Raw genomic sequence first — 16478 nt, 5'->3', positions numbered from 1 at the left:
CCACCTAGATAAGTATGATTTTTTAAAAAAAAGTATCTTTTAATATACAGAAGTGATATAATGGCACGGGTTTGCGTGGCGCCAGGGGCAGACTGACAACTCATGGGGCCCCCGGGCACTAGGGGATCATGGGGCCCCTGTGTCCTTGCCCAAACTCAAAAAAGCCTATGAAAAAGGTACCAGGGGCATCTCATGGGGCCCCCTACTGACCCCGGGCAGTGCCTGAGTTTCCAAATGGTCAGTCCGCCCCTGCACCTGGCTCAGCTGCTGAGAGCCTGATCCAGCTCCCTGGTGCCCCAGTGATGACTGACAGTCCCGACTCTCTGCTCAGAGCACCAGGGAGAGCTGAGCGATCAGCAGTGTCTGATCGCTCAGTTCTCAGTCTTAGATCCGGCAGGAGACAGATGCAGCATTGGATCAGTGCTACATCCACCTAGATAAGTATGATTTAAAAAAAAAGTCTCTTTTAATATATAGAAGTGATATAACGGCGTGGGTTTGCGCGTCGCTTTGTGGGGACCATACCACGGAAGACAAGCGCAAGCTACGGACGTAACCAAGAACTCACCATTCTCCAGAGCCTGTGCCTTTTCACGCTGACCGATGTGGCCGTCACAATGATGTGAGATACAGACACCATGAACCCAAAAATGATGGCCAACAGGGTCCTGACAGGCAGCAGAGCATAGGAGATGAACGTCACCAGCATGAGCTGCCACATCCCTTGCTCCGATGAAGAGGGGGGCTCCAAGCCATAGGCTCCCAGGGAGAAGGGGCAACACAGAAACGAGAAAGTGAAGCTGAAGAGCAAAGTCAGCTTGACGATCTGCTGCAGCTGGGTGACCTGCAGGTACTTGACATTGGTGACAATGAAGAGGGACACGAAGATGATACAGTGCACCGGATGGGACCCCTTGGAGATGGTGAGGCTGGGGCCAGACATGAGCTCCACCAGGGCTAGGGTGGCCGTCATGACGATGAGGACCGCCAGAGCCTTCAAGGTGGACGTCTGCTCCAGCTTCAGGTTGTAATTCTGGAAGAGGGATTCCAGCTCCTTGCAGTCGAACTCGTCTTCGCATGCGATGGCATCCAGAGGGGGGGCGGGGGAGCAGCGGCACTTCTTCCTTCTGGTTTTGACTTTCTGAAACGGTATTTCCTCCATATCAGGGCCATTCATAAACTGGAGGAGACGAAGCGAAGTCCTTCCCCGGCGATCATCCGCGATGACAAGTGATCCGGTGACAGCAGGCTCGGGATGAAGGTAGATTAGACCGTACCAAGACACTTCTCTAATCCAATGTACCTAGACGGGAACCTGGACACCCGCACCGTCCACATGACACACACCTCAAGGGGGTAGGAGGGAGGACATCGAGGGGCGCAATGAATGGACACCACACAGGAGAGGGCGACGAGGGAACAAAATGACAGCACTAGGTGGAAAAGCCGCTAAATAGAATGGAAAGGTAATCCCCCCTTCCTACATCCGAGTGCATGTCTGTGTGCTCAGAGTCTGCGCACTAGGTGCGGGGGGACCAGACGCGTCTGTACGATCGGAGCAGATTGACAAGCAGAAAACACACATTTGACAACATGACCACGTTTGTCTGCTTTGCAAACATCCTCCGCCCCGCCCCCTCCCGGGGATCTGGAGGAGAAGGGCGGGAGCTCCCGGTACTTCACATTAGGCATTTACCTCAGGCGTCATAATGAAGGGGCGGGGCCAGAGCGCGGGGAGAGAAGTGAGGGGGGGGGGAATATGGCATCTCATCCCTCAGAAAGTTCATGTGTGAGGAGAGCCGAGCATCCCTGTGTGCGGGGGGAGGGAAGACCGGGAACGACCGGGGGCTGCTCGGCATACTTCACTCTAACAATTCAACCCAGCTTTATAATATACGAATCCATTAGAATACATGAGGGGAATGTCTAATAAAGTGACGCTGAGAAGCAGGGGCGGACTGACAACGGGGCCCCTGGGCAATAGGGGATCATGGGGCCCCTGCAGGGGCGGACTGACAACGGGGCCCCTGGGCAATAGGGGATCATGGGGCCCCTGCAGGGGCGGGCTGACAACGGGGCCACCAAGCAATAGGGGATCATGGGGCCCCTGCAGGGGCGGGCTGACAACGGGGCCACCGGGCAATAGGGGATCATGGGGCCCCTGCAGGGGCGGGCTGACAACGGGGCCCCCGGGCAATAGGGGATCATGGGTCCCCTGCAGGGGCGGACTGACAACTCATGGGGCCCCCGGGCAATAGGGGATCATGGGGCCCCTGTGTCCTTGCCCAAACTCAAAAAAGCCTATGAAAAAGGTACCAGGGGCATCTCATGGGGCCCCCACTGACCCCGGGCCCTTGGGCAGTGTCCGAGTTTCCAAATGGTCAGTCCGCCCCTGGTAATAAGGACCCTGTGACGCTGCTGAAAAGAACGCATCTGTGCTTTCTGGTTGCCTGCCTCCAGTCATGCACCTGAGAGATGTGGACATGTGACTCAAAAAGCACACCAAGACACACAATAGCCGTGCGGTTTTGATGCGTTTTCCATTCATTTCAACAGGGGAGCGCGTTTTTGGTGATTTTTAAACCCAGAACCACATGCCCTACGTGCCCACTGAGACGTGCAATCGCCGTATTCTGTGATCACCATGTCCTTCAGACGCAGCTGATCACAGATCGTGGTAAAGGGCCAATGGCAGTGGCCCTTTACCATGTGATTAGCTGTGTCCAATCACATCTGATCACATTGTAAACTGACTTGCTGGTTATTGGCAGTCCTTTCCGCAGTCGCTGTCACAGCGTGAGAAGAGCTGGTAACAATTCTAACAGGGGACATTTACACTGATTATCACGGCACTGAGGATCAATACAGCCCAATCACTGCCACCTATCAGTGCCTCCTCATCAGTGCCGCCTATCAGTGCCTCCTCATCAGTGCCGCCTATCAGTGCAGCCTCATCAGTGCCCATAAGTGCAGCCTATCAGTGCCCATCAGTGCCACCTGTCAGTGAAGCCTCATTAGTTCTGCCTTATTAGTGCCCATCAGTGCCACTTATCGGTGCCCTTCAGTGCGTCCTATCAGTGCCCACCAGTGCAGCCTATCAGTGCCACCTATCAGTGCAGCCTCAGTACCACCTTATCAGTGCCCATCAGTGCTGCCTATCAGTGTCCATCAGTGCCACTTATCGGTGCCCTTCAGTGCCTCCTATCAGTGCCCACCAGTGCAGCCAATCAGTGCCTATCAGTGCCACCTATCAGTGCAGCCTGATTAGTACCACCTTATCAGTGCCCATCAGTGCTGGCTATCAGTGCAGCATCATTAGTACCACCTTATCAATGCCCTTCAGTGCAGCCTATCAGTGTCTACCAGTGCCACCTATCGGTGCCCATTAGTCCCACCTATCAGTGCAGCCTCATTAGGACCGCCTTATTAATGTCCATCAAAGCAGCCTATCAGTGTCCATCAGTGCCACTTATCGGTGCCCTTCAGTGCCTCCTATCAGTGCCCACCAGTGCAGCCTATCAGTGCAGCCTCATTAGTACCACCTTATCAGCGCCCATCAGTGCTGCCTATCAGTGCAGCCTCATTAGTACCACCTTATCAATGCCCATCAGTGCTGCCTATCAGTGCAGCCTCATTAGTACCACCTTATCAATGACCATCAGTGCTGCCTATCAGTGCAGCCTCATTAGTACCACCTTATCAATGCCCATCAGTGCTGCCTATCAGTGCAGCCTCATTAGTACCACCTTATCAATGACCATCAGTGCAGCCTATCTGTGCCCATCAGTGCCAATCAGTGCCACCTATCAATGCAGTCTCATTAGTACCACCTTATCAGTGCCCATCAGTGCAGCCTATCAGTGTCCACCATTACATCCTCATCAGTGCAGATCAGTGACAGAGAAAAATTACTTATTTGCAAAATTTTATAAGAAAAACTAACTCCCCGGTCACACTGGGTACGAATTGGCAAACAATTTGCATGCCACACGACTTGCAAATCACATGGCAAATTGCACCCTATTGGCAGCAATTACAGCGCTCATATCTGACTTGGTCGGAGCCGCACTGATTTCTAAAGCAATACATGCACTACTTTTGGTACAATTCGCATAGACGTCTGTGTCAAATGTCTTGCAAATCGTACCTCAAATCAGCATGTCATCCGACTTACAGTGAAGTCGCACGATTTCAAAGTCAGGATCGGTGTGACTTAAGGTTGCCACCTCATCCCTTTAGACCTGAACATCAATGACACGGGTTCTGGGGCTAAATTAATGTAGATAAGGCATTGAGTTTAATTTCCACCCAGGGGTGGACTGACAACTCATGGGGCCCCCGGGCAAAAGGGGATCATGGGGCCCCTGTGTCCTTGCCCAAACTCAATAAAGCCTATGAAAAAGGTACCAGGGGCATCTCTACTGACTCCGGGCCCTCGGGAAGTGCAAGGGTTTCCAAATGGTCAGTCCGCCCCTGTTATCACCTTAATCAGCCACAGAACCTGTGTAATCAATATGTGTTCAGTTTGAAAGAGATGAGGTGGCAACCCTAGCGTGACTGGGGTGTAAGAAAAAATGTTCTATTCATTTGCTTAGAAAAAATAAAACCAGTGGCGATTAAATACCTCCAAAAGAAAGCTCTTCTTTTCTCAAAAAATGATAGACATTTTATATGTGTACAGTGTTGCATGACCGTGAAACTGTCCTTCAAAGTGTGACTGCATTAAAAGCTGAAAATTGTCCTGGGCAGGAAGGGGGTGAAAGTGCCTGGTATTGAAGTGGTTAAACATGCAACAATAGTACAGGACTTTTGAAAACACTCTGTACCTGCAGCAGATTGGTGCGAGGAGTTTCATAGGGTTTTTAAAAGATACAATTTTCATACATTTCTTCTCAGTTTTTTTAACCACTTCTTGCCAACCTGACACAGATATGCGACTTCTCATCAGGTGGGTTGTAATGCTGAGCGGTCGCATATATGCAGCCTTCGGTAAACACTCTACTATGAACAGCAGTCAGATGAGTGGAATATCCGCCTCTTTTAGAGCCCTGGGGTCTCATTAAAGAAAACCTGCCAACAAAAAAATCATCTCAAGGAGACTTTTGGACTTTTTGTCCCCTGTGTGATGAAAAACTAAATTAAAGTGGAGATCCATTCAAAAGGGGATGCTCCGCTTTAAGTCTTTGTCCCCCGCTCCCCATTGACACCTTTGGGGAGCGGGTAGCTGTCACAATCATGCTCCAAATTTCTGCATTGTGGTATTTCTCTTAAACTAATATGCAGTCACCTGAGAGGGGGAGGTGTAGTATCATGCATATAAGAGCCAGGCACAGGATCTCCCTGTATTAGGAAGGCTTAATGTATCTCCTCATTCCCCCTCCCTCAGGAATGCAACCAGCGTATGATGCTGAGCCCTGCCTAACAATTCCTCTGCCAAATAAGGTATATATATATATATATATATATATATTGGTTACACCTTCTTTCTGTAAATATTTTTACTGCACCCTTTCAACCTTTTGGTAATAAATCTTACTTTCTAAAATTGTTGAACTGTTTCTACAGCTCCTGAATGTAACTTACGAGTCCCTGCCGCTGAAGAACGCTACTATGAGTGTTTAACTCTGTATAACCGGTTTGTAGAGATAGCGGGATACTGACGGTTAACCAATCATCCTAGTGTATTGCCGAGTTTCCTCTTTCTCTGTATAAAAAGGAGGTGGTGGCAGTGTGAAGGGTTAATTGCGTAATTAACCTGACCCAGTAACAATCGCGCCCAGACTGCAGGTACACAGATTATACTCCATTAGCTGGAAAATCTTTGTGCAGGATGCAGCTGGGCGAGGCATTGTTACGCACGTGACAGCGCGGTTTTAGATTGGCTAGTCCTTCGGTCACGAGTTTGGTGAGAAGGGCTGGGGTCTGACACCGCGCATGGCACAGTACCCGAATTTGACACTCTCACTTCTGCTGCAATCGCCTAAGGTGGAATCGGAAGTTGTCCTCCCCCCCCTTCCTCCCTGTAGTCTTCTAGAACACGTGAGAGGTCCCAGAAGACTACGAGGCCATTCACAAAGCCCGGCGCTTCTCGCGCATGCACAGTGGGCACCCGGCTGTGAAGCCGCAAGCTGTCATAATCGGGTGTCCACACTGAAGATGCCGGTGCCAGGGAGAGAAGATGGCCGGTGAAACCAGCCGTGGTGAAACACGGCTGGACCAAGGGACAGGTAAGTGTCTGTATTTTAAAAGTCAGCAGCTACAGTTTTTGTAGCTGCTGACTTTTATTTAATTTTTTTTTCAGCTGGAACTCCGCTTTAAGTAACTAAAAAAAAAAAGTTTTAAAAATTAAAGTTACATCCAAGCACATAAAATCCCCCCTAAGTATTTCTGAAGCACCCTTACATACAGGCATGTACAAACATTAACTCATGCGTGAGGGCGCATGAAAACATCAAATGCCATGCACATGTTACATATCTCTGTGCATGCCAAGGTGACAGCAATAATTCAAGCACTAGAGCTCCTGCGTAACACAAAATTGATGACTTGAAGGGACTTTTAAAGCGTTTCTTATAGAAAATATAAGGTACTGAAGTTTGTTGCCATTTCACGAACGCATGCAATTTTAAGCCTTGGCATGTTGGGTATCTATTGTATATTTTATTAAAAAATTGGGTAATTTGTTTGCGTTTTTGTGCCTTAAATTAACTTTAGTGTAATTTTGTTACTGGCATTTTGCATTTCCTAGATATTTGCCCTAATAATGTGTAACATAAATAAATTGGAGCTACCATCATCTTATTCTCGAGGACAGGGATGTCCACCCCATGGTCTATGGGCTGCATGTGGCCCAGGGACTGTCAGGAGAGACGCCGGGGATACCGTGCCAGCACAGCAGCCACAACAGCCAACATTGACAAGCCAGGCAAATGCACAGCTGGAGGTCTGCCAGGCTTGCCATGTTTTGCAATAGTATCGGCAGCAGAGAATGTGGGGCACCAGGTAGGTAAATGCTGCATGGTTGGATGTAGGGGGGGGTGCTGGGGTAGGCCACCCCCCCAGATTTAAGTTATTCCCCCCAAACAACCCCCCACCTTCCCACAAAGCACATACATAGGCTACACTTTCCCAATGAAGGGACTCTGTGTGGATCCGAAATGTTGCCTCTGTATATATTATGTAACCATGAAATTAAGCTTTGGATTCTTCTGAGGATTCCTTGGTGTGCTGGTGACATTCTTCCACATACATAGACTACATTCACACCAGTGATTAGGACCGGTTCTTCCAGTGGCTTTCAGCAGATAAAAGTGGCTGCTGACCCCACTCACAATAATGACAATTCATCGGTAGCCACACCTATTCACAGTTCTGGACACAGCCAGCAATTATATGCAGTGATCATTTTCACCGCAGGCAGTCGCTAGCTGTGCAGAGAGCCACACATACAGGTGAAACTGGAAAAATTAGAATATCGTGCAAAAGTTCATTTATTTCAGTAATGCAACTTAAAAGGTGAAACTAATATATGAGATAGACTCATTACATGCAAAGCAAGATAGTTCAAGCCGTGATTTGTCATAATTGTGATGAATATGGCTTATAGCTCATGAAAACTCCAAATCCACAATCTCAGAAAATTAGAATATTGTGAAAAGGTGCAATATTCTCGGCTCAAAGTGTCCCACTCTAATCAGCTAATTAAGCCATAACACCTGCAAAGGGTTCCTGAGCCTTTAAATGGTTTCTCAGTCTGGTTCAGTAGGAATCACAATCATGGGAAAGACTGCTGACCTGACAATTGTGCAGAAAACCATCATTGACACCCTCCATAAGGAAGGAAAGCCTCAAAAGGTAATTGCAAAAGAAGTTGGATGTTCCCAAAGTGCTGTATCAAAGTACATTAATAGAAAGTTATGTGGAAGGGAAAAGTGTGGAAGAAAAAGGTGCACAAGTAGCAGGGATGACCGCAGCCTGGAGAGGATTGTCAGGAAAAGGCCATTCAAAAGTGTTGGGGACTTTCACAAGGAGTGGACTGAGGCTGGAGTCAGTGCATCAAGAGCCACCACACACAGGCGGATCCTGGACATGGGCTTCAAATGTCGTAGTCCTCTTGTCAAGCTGTTCCTGAACAACAAACAATGTCAGAAGCGTCTTACCTGGGCTAAAGAAAAACAGACCTGGTCTGTTGCTCAGTGGTCCAAAGTCCTCTTTTCTGATGAGGGCAACTTTTGCATCTCATTTGGAAACCAAGGACCCCGAGTATGGAGGAAGAATGGAGAGGCACACACTGCAAGATGCTTGAAGTCCAGTGTGAAGTTTCCACAGTCTGTGTTGATTTAGGGAGCCATGTCATCTGCTGGTGTTGGTCCACTGTGATTCATTAAGTCCAGGGTCAACTTAGCCGTCTACCAGGAGATTTTGGAGCACTTCATGCTTCCTTCCGCAGACGAGCTTTATGGGGATGCTGACTTCATTTTCCAGCAGGACTTGGCACCTCCCACACTGCCAAAAGCACCAAAACCTGGTTTAATGTCCGTGGGATTACTGTGCTTGATTGGCCAGCAAACTCGCCTGACCTGAACCCCATAGAGAATCTATGGGGAATTGCCAAGAGAAAGATGAGAGACATGAGACCGAGCAATGCAGAAGAGCTGAAGGCCGCTATTGAAGCATCCCGGTCTTCCAGAACACCTCAGCAGTGCCACAGGCTGATAGCTTCCTTGCCACGCCGCATTGAGGCAGTATTTGCTGCAAAACGGGCCCAAACCAAGTACTGAGTACATATGCATGCTTATACTTTACAGAGGTCCGATATTGTTTTATGTACAATCCTTGTTTTATTGATTGCATGTAATATTCTAATTTTCTGAGATTGTGGATTTGGGGTTTTCATGAGCTGTAAGCCATAATCATCACAACGATGACAAATCACGGCTTGAACTATCTTGCTTTGCATGTAATGAGTCTATCTCATATATTAGTTTCACCTTTTAAGTTGCATTACTGGAATAAATGAACTTTTGCACGATATTCTAATTTTTCAAGTTTCACCTGTAGGTGCCACCGGCAACCTGTGATTATAGTGAACGGGCCGGGTGGATTCTTTTCAGCCTACTTTTTGGATTCCACACACGATATGACGGTCTCGTGACTAATTTTTTATAAATATTGCTTGAGATACTAAAAGAATCAATTCATCAGAGTAAAATATCCAATGTGAGGAAAATACTAAAAACACACACCTTGTTTGTTTATTACCTGGTGTAGCTAGTCGGTATTTTAGCAATGTACAAAATAACAATGAGGGAAACACTACACTGGCAATGAAGTTAAAAGTATACAATGTATCAGTGTGGAATGGTTCTGCCCTGAGCTCAGGAATGAAAATAAATTGCAACATTTCACCAGAGGGAGATGGTCCTGTGAATGAAAGCACACTAGAACATTTTCATAGTTTCACAATATTTCTGTTTGCGTTTATTTACAGAACCTTTCTGCCCCTTTTACATGGGCATTCCGAATGTCCATTTTTTATCTGTCCATTTACAGACACCCATGTATTCCTATGGACTAGTGGATGCAAACAGATGATCATCTGTTTACATTTGGTAATGTTCGCATACGTTAACATCCGTTTTTTTTGAATGGAGGAAAACCTTATTTTTCTTCCATTAAAAAAAACAACAGATGAAAAACTGATGTAAACTGAGGAAAAAGGGATGAAAAATGGATGTAAACTGATGAAAAACTGATATGAACTGATGCCTCTGAGTCCTGCGAAGAGAGAGAAAGAGAAATGCTGCTGCTCTCAGGCACAGCACTAGATTGAGAAAAGGCTCAGGTAAGTATTTAGTGGAGGTTGGGGGGAGCTGATCATGGAAGGTTTTTGCTCTGCATTAAGGTAAAAAAAACTTTTAGCCTTTACAACCACTTTAACCACTTACCTCATCCCTCCGGAAGGGTGTCATAATATGTCCTTCCTGGATCACGCTGTGCGCCTGCCCGCAGGGCTACGTTGTGGCGAGATCCCTCACCGGCCGTGTACCTCGGACATGCCTAAGGGTAAAACAAATCTTAACGCCTAAACACAATTTTGAAACTTTGACATGTGTTTGTAAAACCGTACATATCATCAAAACTACAGGTGAAACTCAAAAAATTAGAATATCATGCAAAAGTTCATTTATTTCAGTAATGCAACTTAAAAGGTGAAACTAATATATGAGATAGACTCATTACATGCAAAGCAAGATAGTTCAAGCCGTGATTTGTCATCACTGTGACGATTATGGCTTACAGCTCATGAAAACCCCAAATCCACAATCTCAGAAAATGAGAATATTTCATGCAATCAATAAAACAAGGATTGTACATAGAACAATATCGGACCTCTGAAAAGTAGAAGCATGCATATGTACTCAGTACTTGGTTTGGGCCCCTTTTGCAGCAAATACTGCCTCAATGCAGCGTGGCAAGGAAGCTATCAGCCTGTGGCACTGCTGAGGTGTTCTGGAAGACCAGGATGCTTCAATAGCGGCCTTCAGCTCTTCTGCATTGTTCGGTCTCATGTCTCTCATCTTTCTCTTGGCAATGCCCCATAGATTCTCTATGGGACTCAGGTCAGGTGAGCTTGCTGGCCAATCAAGCACAGTAATCCCACGGACATTGAACCAGGTTTTGGTGCTTTTGGCAGTGTGGGCAGGTGCCAAGTCCTGCTGGGAAATGAAGTCAGCATCCCCATAAAGCTCATCTGCGGAAGGAAGCATGAAGTGCTCCAAAATCTCCTGGTAGACGACCCTGGACTTAATGAAGCACAGTGGACCAACACCAGCAGATGACATGGCTCCCCAAATCAACACAGACTGTGGAAACTTCACACTGGACTTCAAGCATCTTGCAGTGTGTGCCTCTCCATTCTTCCTCCATACTCGGGGTCCTTGGGCCTCTCCATTCTTCCTCCATACTCTGGGTCCTTGGGCCTCTCCATTCTTACTCCATCCTCGGGGTCCTTGGTTTCCAAATGAGATGCAAAAGTTGCCCTCATCAGAAAAGAGGACTTTGGACCACTGAGCAACAGACCAGGTCTGTTTTTCTTTAGCCCAGGTAAGATGCTTCTGACATTGTTTGTTGTTCAGGAACGGCTTGACAAGAGGACTACGACATTTGAAGCCCATGTCCAGGATCCGTCTGTGTGTGGTGGCTCTTGATGCACTGACTCCAGCCTCAGTCCACTCCTTGTGAAAGTCCCCAACACTTTTGAATGGCCTTTTTGATCCTGGTACCTTTTTCATAGGCTTTTTTGAGTTTGGGCAAGGACACAGGGGCCCCATGATCCCCTATTGCCCGGGAAGCCCATGAGTTGTCAGTCCACCCCTGCATATGTGTGTATGTTAGTTGTTGTTTGTACCCGTAGTACAGCCCATAAACCATAGTGTGCAATTTATTCTGCCATTAACTGACACTGATTGTAACTGACTGTACGCAGATATGCGGCCTCACTGCAGTGGACCTTTATCTGTAAGGGCGTATGTCTGCATGCCTGTCTTTTTGCAGCACAGAGACCACCAGGAGCCCTGGGTCTCACACTAATGATCAGGATCGGGACCCTGGACTCCCGGTTTCCTGGTCACCTGATCACTGTGATAGCCTCTGATTGGCTGTCACAGTGATCAGTCACTGTGAAGCCCACCCCTGTGTTTGCTTTCTCTTCTGAATTGAGTGAAAGATACATTGTATCTTCCTCTCTTTGCAGGAGATGAAGATGTAAATAAATAAAACTGTAAAAAACAAAAAAAGAAGAAAAAAATACTTAGTTTCATCTAGGTCAGTGCCAGGCAGGATTACTGTTAGAGTCAAGGTAAGGGTCAAAGATCAGAGTCAAATGTCAGGGTCAAAGGTCATGGTCAGTATATTTTTGTTTAGGTTTTTGTTTTTAAATATTTTTTTTAAATTAGTGTCAGTGTGTTTTAGGCAGGATAAAAAAAAGCAAAATGCTCACCCTTGTGTCTGGGCCTTACTACAGGTACAAACAACAACTAACATACACATATGTGGTATCAGTGCAATTGACAGAAGCTGGAGACTTTGTTTTGGGTTGCTTTTTTGTTGGTAAATTATGGCAATAGCAAGAAATATACAGCTAAATTTAAACAAATATTTCTTATTACTATTTTGGGTTAGTTTTCCTTTCCTATAAGGAGATGTCCATTACCATTTACCAACAAAACAAGGCCCAATTTGTCATAAAAAAATTATAACTCACCTGGATACACAAAGAAGTTGCGATGATATGTACAGTTTTGCCAACACATGTCAAAGTTGCAAAATTGTGTTCAGGCATTAACACGTGTGTTACCCTCAGTCACTAAGGGGTTAAAATGGTTCAAAAGCTTGTTTGTTTTTCTTTAAAATAATAAACATATCATACTTACCTGCTCTGTGTTATGTTTTTGCAGAGAGTAGACCTGATTCTCCTCTGCTCGAGTCCCCCACCGGTGCTTCTGGCCCCTCCCACTTACTGAGTGCCCCCAGAACAAGTTGCTTGCTCTGGGGGAACTCGTATATGCTCGCTCCCAAGCCGCCTCTGTGTGTCTATGGGGGACACAGAGCATGACTCAGTTCCACCCCCGCTGCTCCCTCCTCACTGGCTGTGATTGACAGCAGCGTGGGCTAATGGCCAATGAGGAGAGAAGAGACCCGGGAGAGCTTCTGCTCTCATGCGCATTGCTGGATCGAGAGAAGGCACAGGTAAGTATTGGGGGGGCTACACATAGAATGCATGAAGGTAAAAAAAAAACCTTCAGCCTTTAGAACCACTTTAAGTATGTTTTTATAACATTTTTAACCACAGTACATGTTTAGTACAACGTCCATTTGAACTTTTTAAAATTTCTTTCAGTTGAAGAAACAGGAAACAGATTTTCTCAATATAGCAAAGCTCTTTCTGCCTCTGATGTTTTCGGATGCTGTGAGCTTTCACCTGTGTTTGGACACGGCACATATGAAGCATCCAACAGTCCACTAAGGTAAGAATGGTTAATAAGTCCTATTTACCTCCATGCATGTCTCTGGTCTCAATTTGAGCTAATCACCCTCTGGCTCTGATTTACTTACTCCTCTGGGTCTCCTCACATAAATACTGTCATCAGGAAGGCCTGCTATGTTTACTGCTAGTTCTCCTCAAAGTGCAGTTAGAGTATTGATCTCTCAGCCCTGTCCGATTTACCAATCTGTGCCCTCCTGTCCCACTCACTGGGTGACTCCAGAGATATCCTCTCATACCAAGTTGTACAAAGGTACATTTATGGGATTATCCATATGTTAATGTGTATTTCCCTGCAAAACAAATAAAACATGAGCAGTACATCTCTTGAATACGTGCACATTTGCTCATGTTCAATCCCTTTAAATACCCTGAAACTACATAAAAACACTCATTGATCTGCCAGATATGTACTCAACTTCTGCATGTTTTTGCGGATTCAAATACACAGCATGTTTGTGGACTGTGTTTTATCAGCCCTGCCCCATTTTCTTTTGCTAACTACTCAAACCCTTTGCTCTCCTGTTCTCTAGAAAATGGAGATTAATCTTTGCTCCAAGATAAGAATTGGGGGGGGGGGGGGGGGCTTGTGATGATTGGGGTGCCGGACCCTGCTCTTCTCACCAACTCCTGAGACCAGCCAATCTCATACTGCACTGTCACTTGCATAACAATGCCACTCTCAGCTGCACCCTGCACAAAGATTTTCCAGCTCACAGGACCACAATCTATGTGCCAGCAGCCTGAGAGTGATTCTCACTGGGTTAATCACTTCCCATTCACCCTATAGCAGTTATACTGCTACAGGGTGGCATGGATGTGCAAAATCACGTATATATACATGATTTTGCATTTCTGGGTAGAGGGCATGTGTGAGTCATGCGTGCGCCCTACCCGTGCCGCTATTCGCGGCCTCGGCTGTCAATCACCAGGTCCCAGCCGGTGATTATTTGCCGGCACACAGTGATCGAGGAGGATTACCGACGGAGGGAGAGCACTGCAAGTAAACAATACAGTTCTCTCCCCTGTCAGCTCCTGCAAACTGCTATGCATGGCTTTGCATAGCAGAGCCATGCATAGCAGTGTGCTTACAGTGAAGCAAACACACACAGCACACAGCGCACAGTTAACCCTTTGATCACCCCAGATGTTAACCCCTTCCTGCCCAGTGCCATTAGTACAGTGTCGGTGCTTTTTATTAGCACTGATCACTGTATTGGTGTCACTGGGGATGTCAGTGACACCAAGTCAGTTCCCCCCAGTGTCAGAATGCCCGCCACAGTCCTGCAGCCATTACTAGTAAAAATTAAAAAAAAAGTAAAAAATGCCAGTATATATACCATCATTTGTAAATGCTATAACTTTCATATAAACCAATTAATTTACATGTATTGGGATTTTGTTTAGCAAAGACATGTAGAAGAATACATTTTGACCTAAATTTATGACGAAATTTGATTTTTTTTACAATTTTTTTACTGGATGTTTAATAGCAAAAAGACAAAAATATTGTTTTTTTCTCAAAATTGTCATTTTTTTTCAAAAAAATAAAAAACACACAGGCAATCAAATACCACCAAAAGAAAGCTCTATTCATGGGGAAAAAAATACATACATTTCACTTGGGTGCAGTGTTAAAAAAATGGCCTGGTCACAAAGGGGGGTATATCTTCTGGAGGGCAAGTGGTTAATTATGCAATTAACCCTTCAAACTCCAAACTGCCACCAGATAGCTTTGGGACTACCAACCCTTCACAATTTTAGCAAGAACTGATGTGAACAATAAACATCTGTAACACACACTGTCACCACAGACAAGTATATTCAGAGGATTATTATATACAGTAGCACTCTTTAAAAGACAGGGATTCTTTTGCTTGCATTAAAAGCCTTAGAGATAGTTTTAACACTTCAAAATAGGGTTTATTAATAAAAAAGTTATATGGTGCAATTAAAATATTTGCAGAAAGGGATGTTACAAAGAAATAAAGAGAACAAAAAATGCAACAGAGAAATAAAAGAAAGGAGATAAGAAGGCAGAATACTTGAAAAGTCCTTGGTTTTAGCAGAGTCCAATTGTCCGAGCAAAAATGTTACCTTGGCTCTCATGTCCATTAAGATGTTGCTTGGTTGATGTTAAACGAGAGCTCCATCTTAACAAGACCTGTCAGTCCCTTTTCTATGATATCAAGGGGGTGTGGACAGAGATCAACTGACCAATAATTCGGTTTAAGGGATGGGTGCTGAGAGGCCACTATGTTTACGCCCAATTCCCAAATACGGTTTTACACTAATATTAATAACCTCCAATACATGCAGGTGGTATTCTAGGAACTGGCAGATTAATATTCAGAATTATATTTCGAACCCAGGGATAACAAACATAGTGTACCTTGTCACTCAGGAGGGGAGAGATTGCTTTCTCCCCTTTCCTATGTGCTAACATAGTCATGTATGACCTTGATTTCTTCGGTATGACATTCCCCATTAAAATATATACCTAATATTAATGTGTCCCATTCCTGGTGAATTATTTGAATTGTATGTGGAATTGTTAAGTTGTGGAATAGACATTTTATGGCACGCTCTGCATTCCTAGAGCCTTAATGGCCTCACAGGTCATGTGTGATGGCTTGACTGGATAATTATTGTTTTACGATAGGACAGAGGAAAGTGTTTTCCATTGTTAGTGGAAATATACATTCTGCCAAGACTAATTAGCTGTTTACAGCCTGGCTAGCTCTGTGTTTTAATTAAGATAATAGGTTCTTTTGAACTTTGTTAAATGTTACAGCTACAAATTCCAGTTTTCAGGAGGGAGGAGGGAAGGAAGATCATTGCTCATGAAAAACAAAAATGGCTATCACGTACAGGTTCCATGTCCCTATTGCGCACAATCGGGCTAATTACACATCTTGAGATAACTCAGAACGTTGCACAAGACACATGACAAAAAACTCAATTTCTGTCATAGTCTAACAGATTTTATTTTGCACTTATCAAACATATATACAGTATATATTTCAATATGCTGAGCCTGGGATCACCAACCAGCAATTTGTAAAAGTAAATCAGTCTTTTTTGTTTCTTCACACATTGGGAACATAATATGGCTCACTGCTGTACTGACAGTCCTTTTCCTGGGTTAAGGGTCCCTTCTGCTCAAGGCACAGGAAAAGTTGCAGGAGCTCAACAGAGTCTCAGTCTTCAGACAGTCCACACTATCCAACAACTGTGAACTGCCTTACCTTCACAATCCCACACTCCTTCCTGGCGTCCTATACAAAAATAAATAAATATATATATATATATATATATATATATACACACACACACAACGGATAAAATAAGTATTAAACATGTTATTATTTTTCTCAATAAAAATATTTCTACAGGTGCTATTGACATGAAGTTTTCACCACATGACGGTAAC

At 45.2% G+C, this 16478-nt stretch overlaps 1 protein-coding gene and 1 long non-coding RNA gene across 2 annotated transcripts in view; one reads left to right on the top strand and one right to left on the bottom strand.

The window, feature by feature from the left end:
• ADCY1 (adenylate cyclase 1) overlaps positions 1–1638 on the bottom strand; it is a 380962-nt gene extending 379324 nt beyond the window's left edge. The window contains exon 1 of the mRNA XM_089669441.1: positions 569–1638. Within this exon, the coding sequence (XP_089525567.1) occupies positions 569–1177 (609 nt within the window). The 5' untranslated portion in view covers positions 1178–1638. The remainder of the gene's footprint in view (positions 1–568) is intronic.
• Positions 676–13523, top strand: LOC149469274 (uncharacterized). The gene is made up of 3 exons (XR_016311618.1): positions 676–850; positions 1168–1261; positions 12902–13523. It is a non-coding gene; the product is annotated as an uncharacterized LOC149469274 (long non-coding RNA).
• Positions 13524–16478: the final 2955 nt, after the last annotated feature.

This window comes from Staurois parvus, unplaced genomic scaffold, assembly GCF_062004578.1.
Source record: "Staurois parvus isolate SC_StPar_1 unplaced genomic scaffold, SC_StPar_1.0 ptg000077l, whole genome shotgun sequence".
NCBI lineage: Eukaryota > Metazoa > Chordata > Amphibia > Anura > Ranidae > Staurois > Staurois parvus.
The sequence above is the reverse complement of the archived record's forward strand: the minus strand, read 5'-3'. Positions and strand labels throughout refer to the sequence as shown.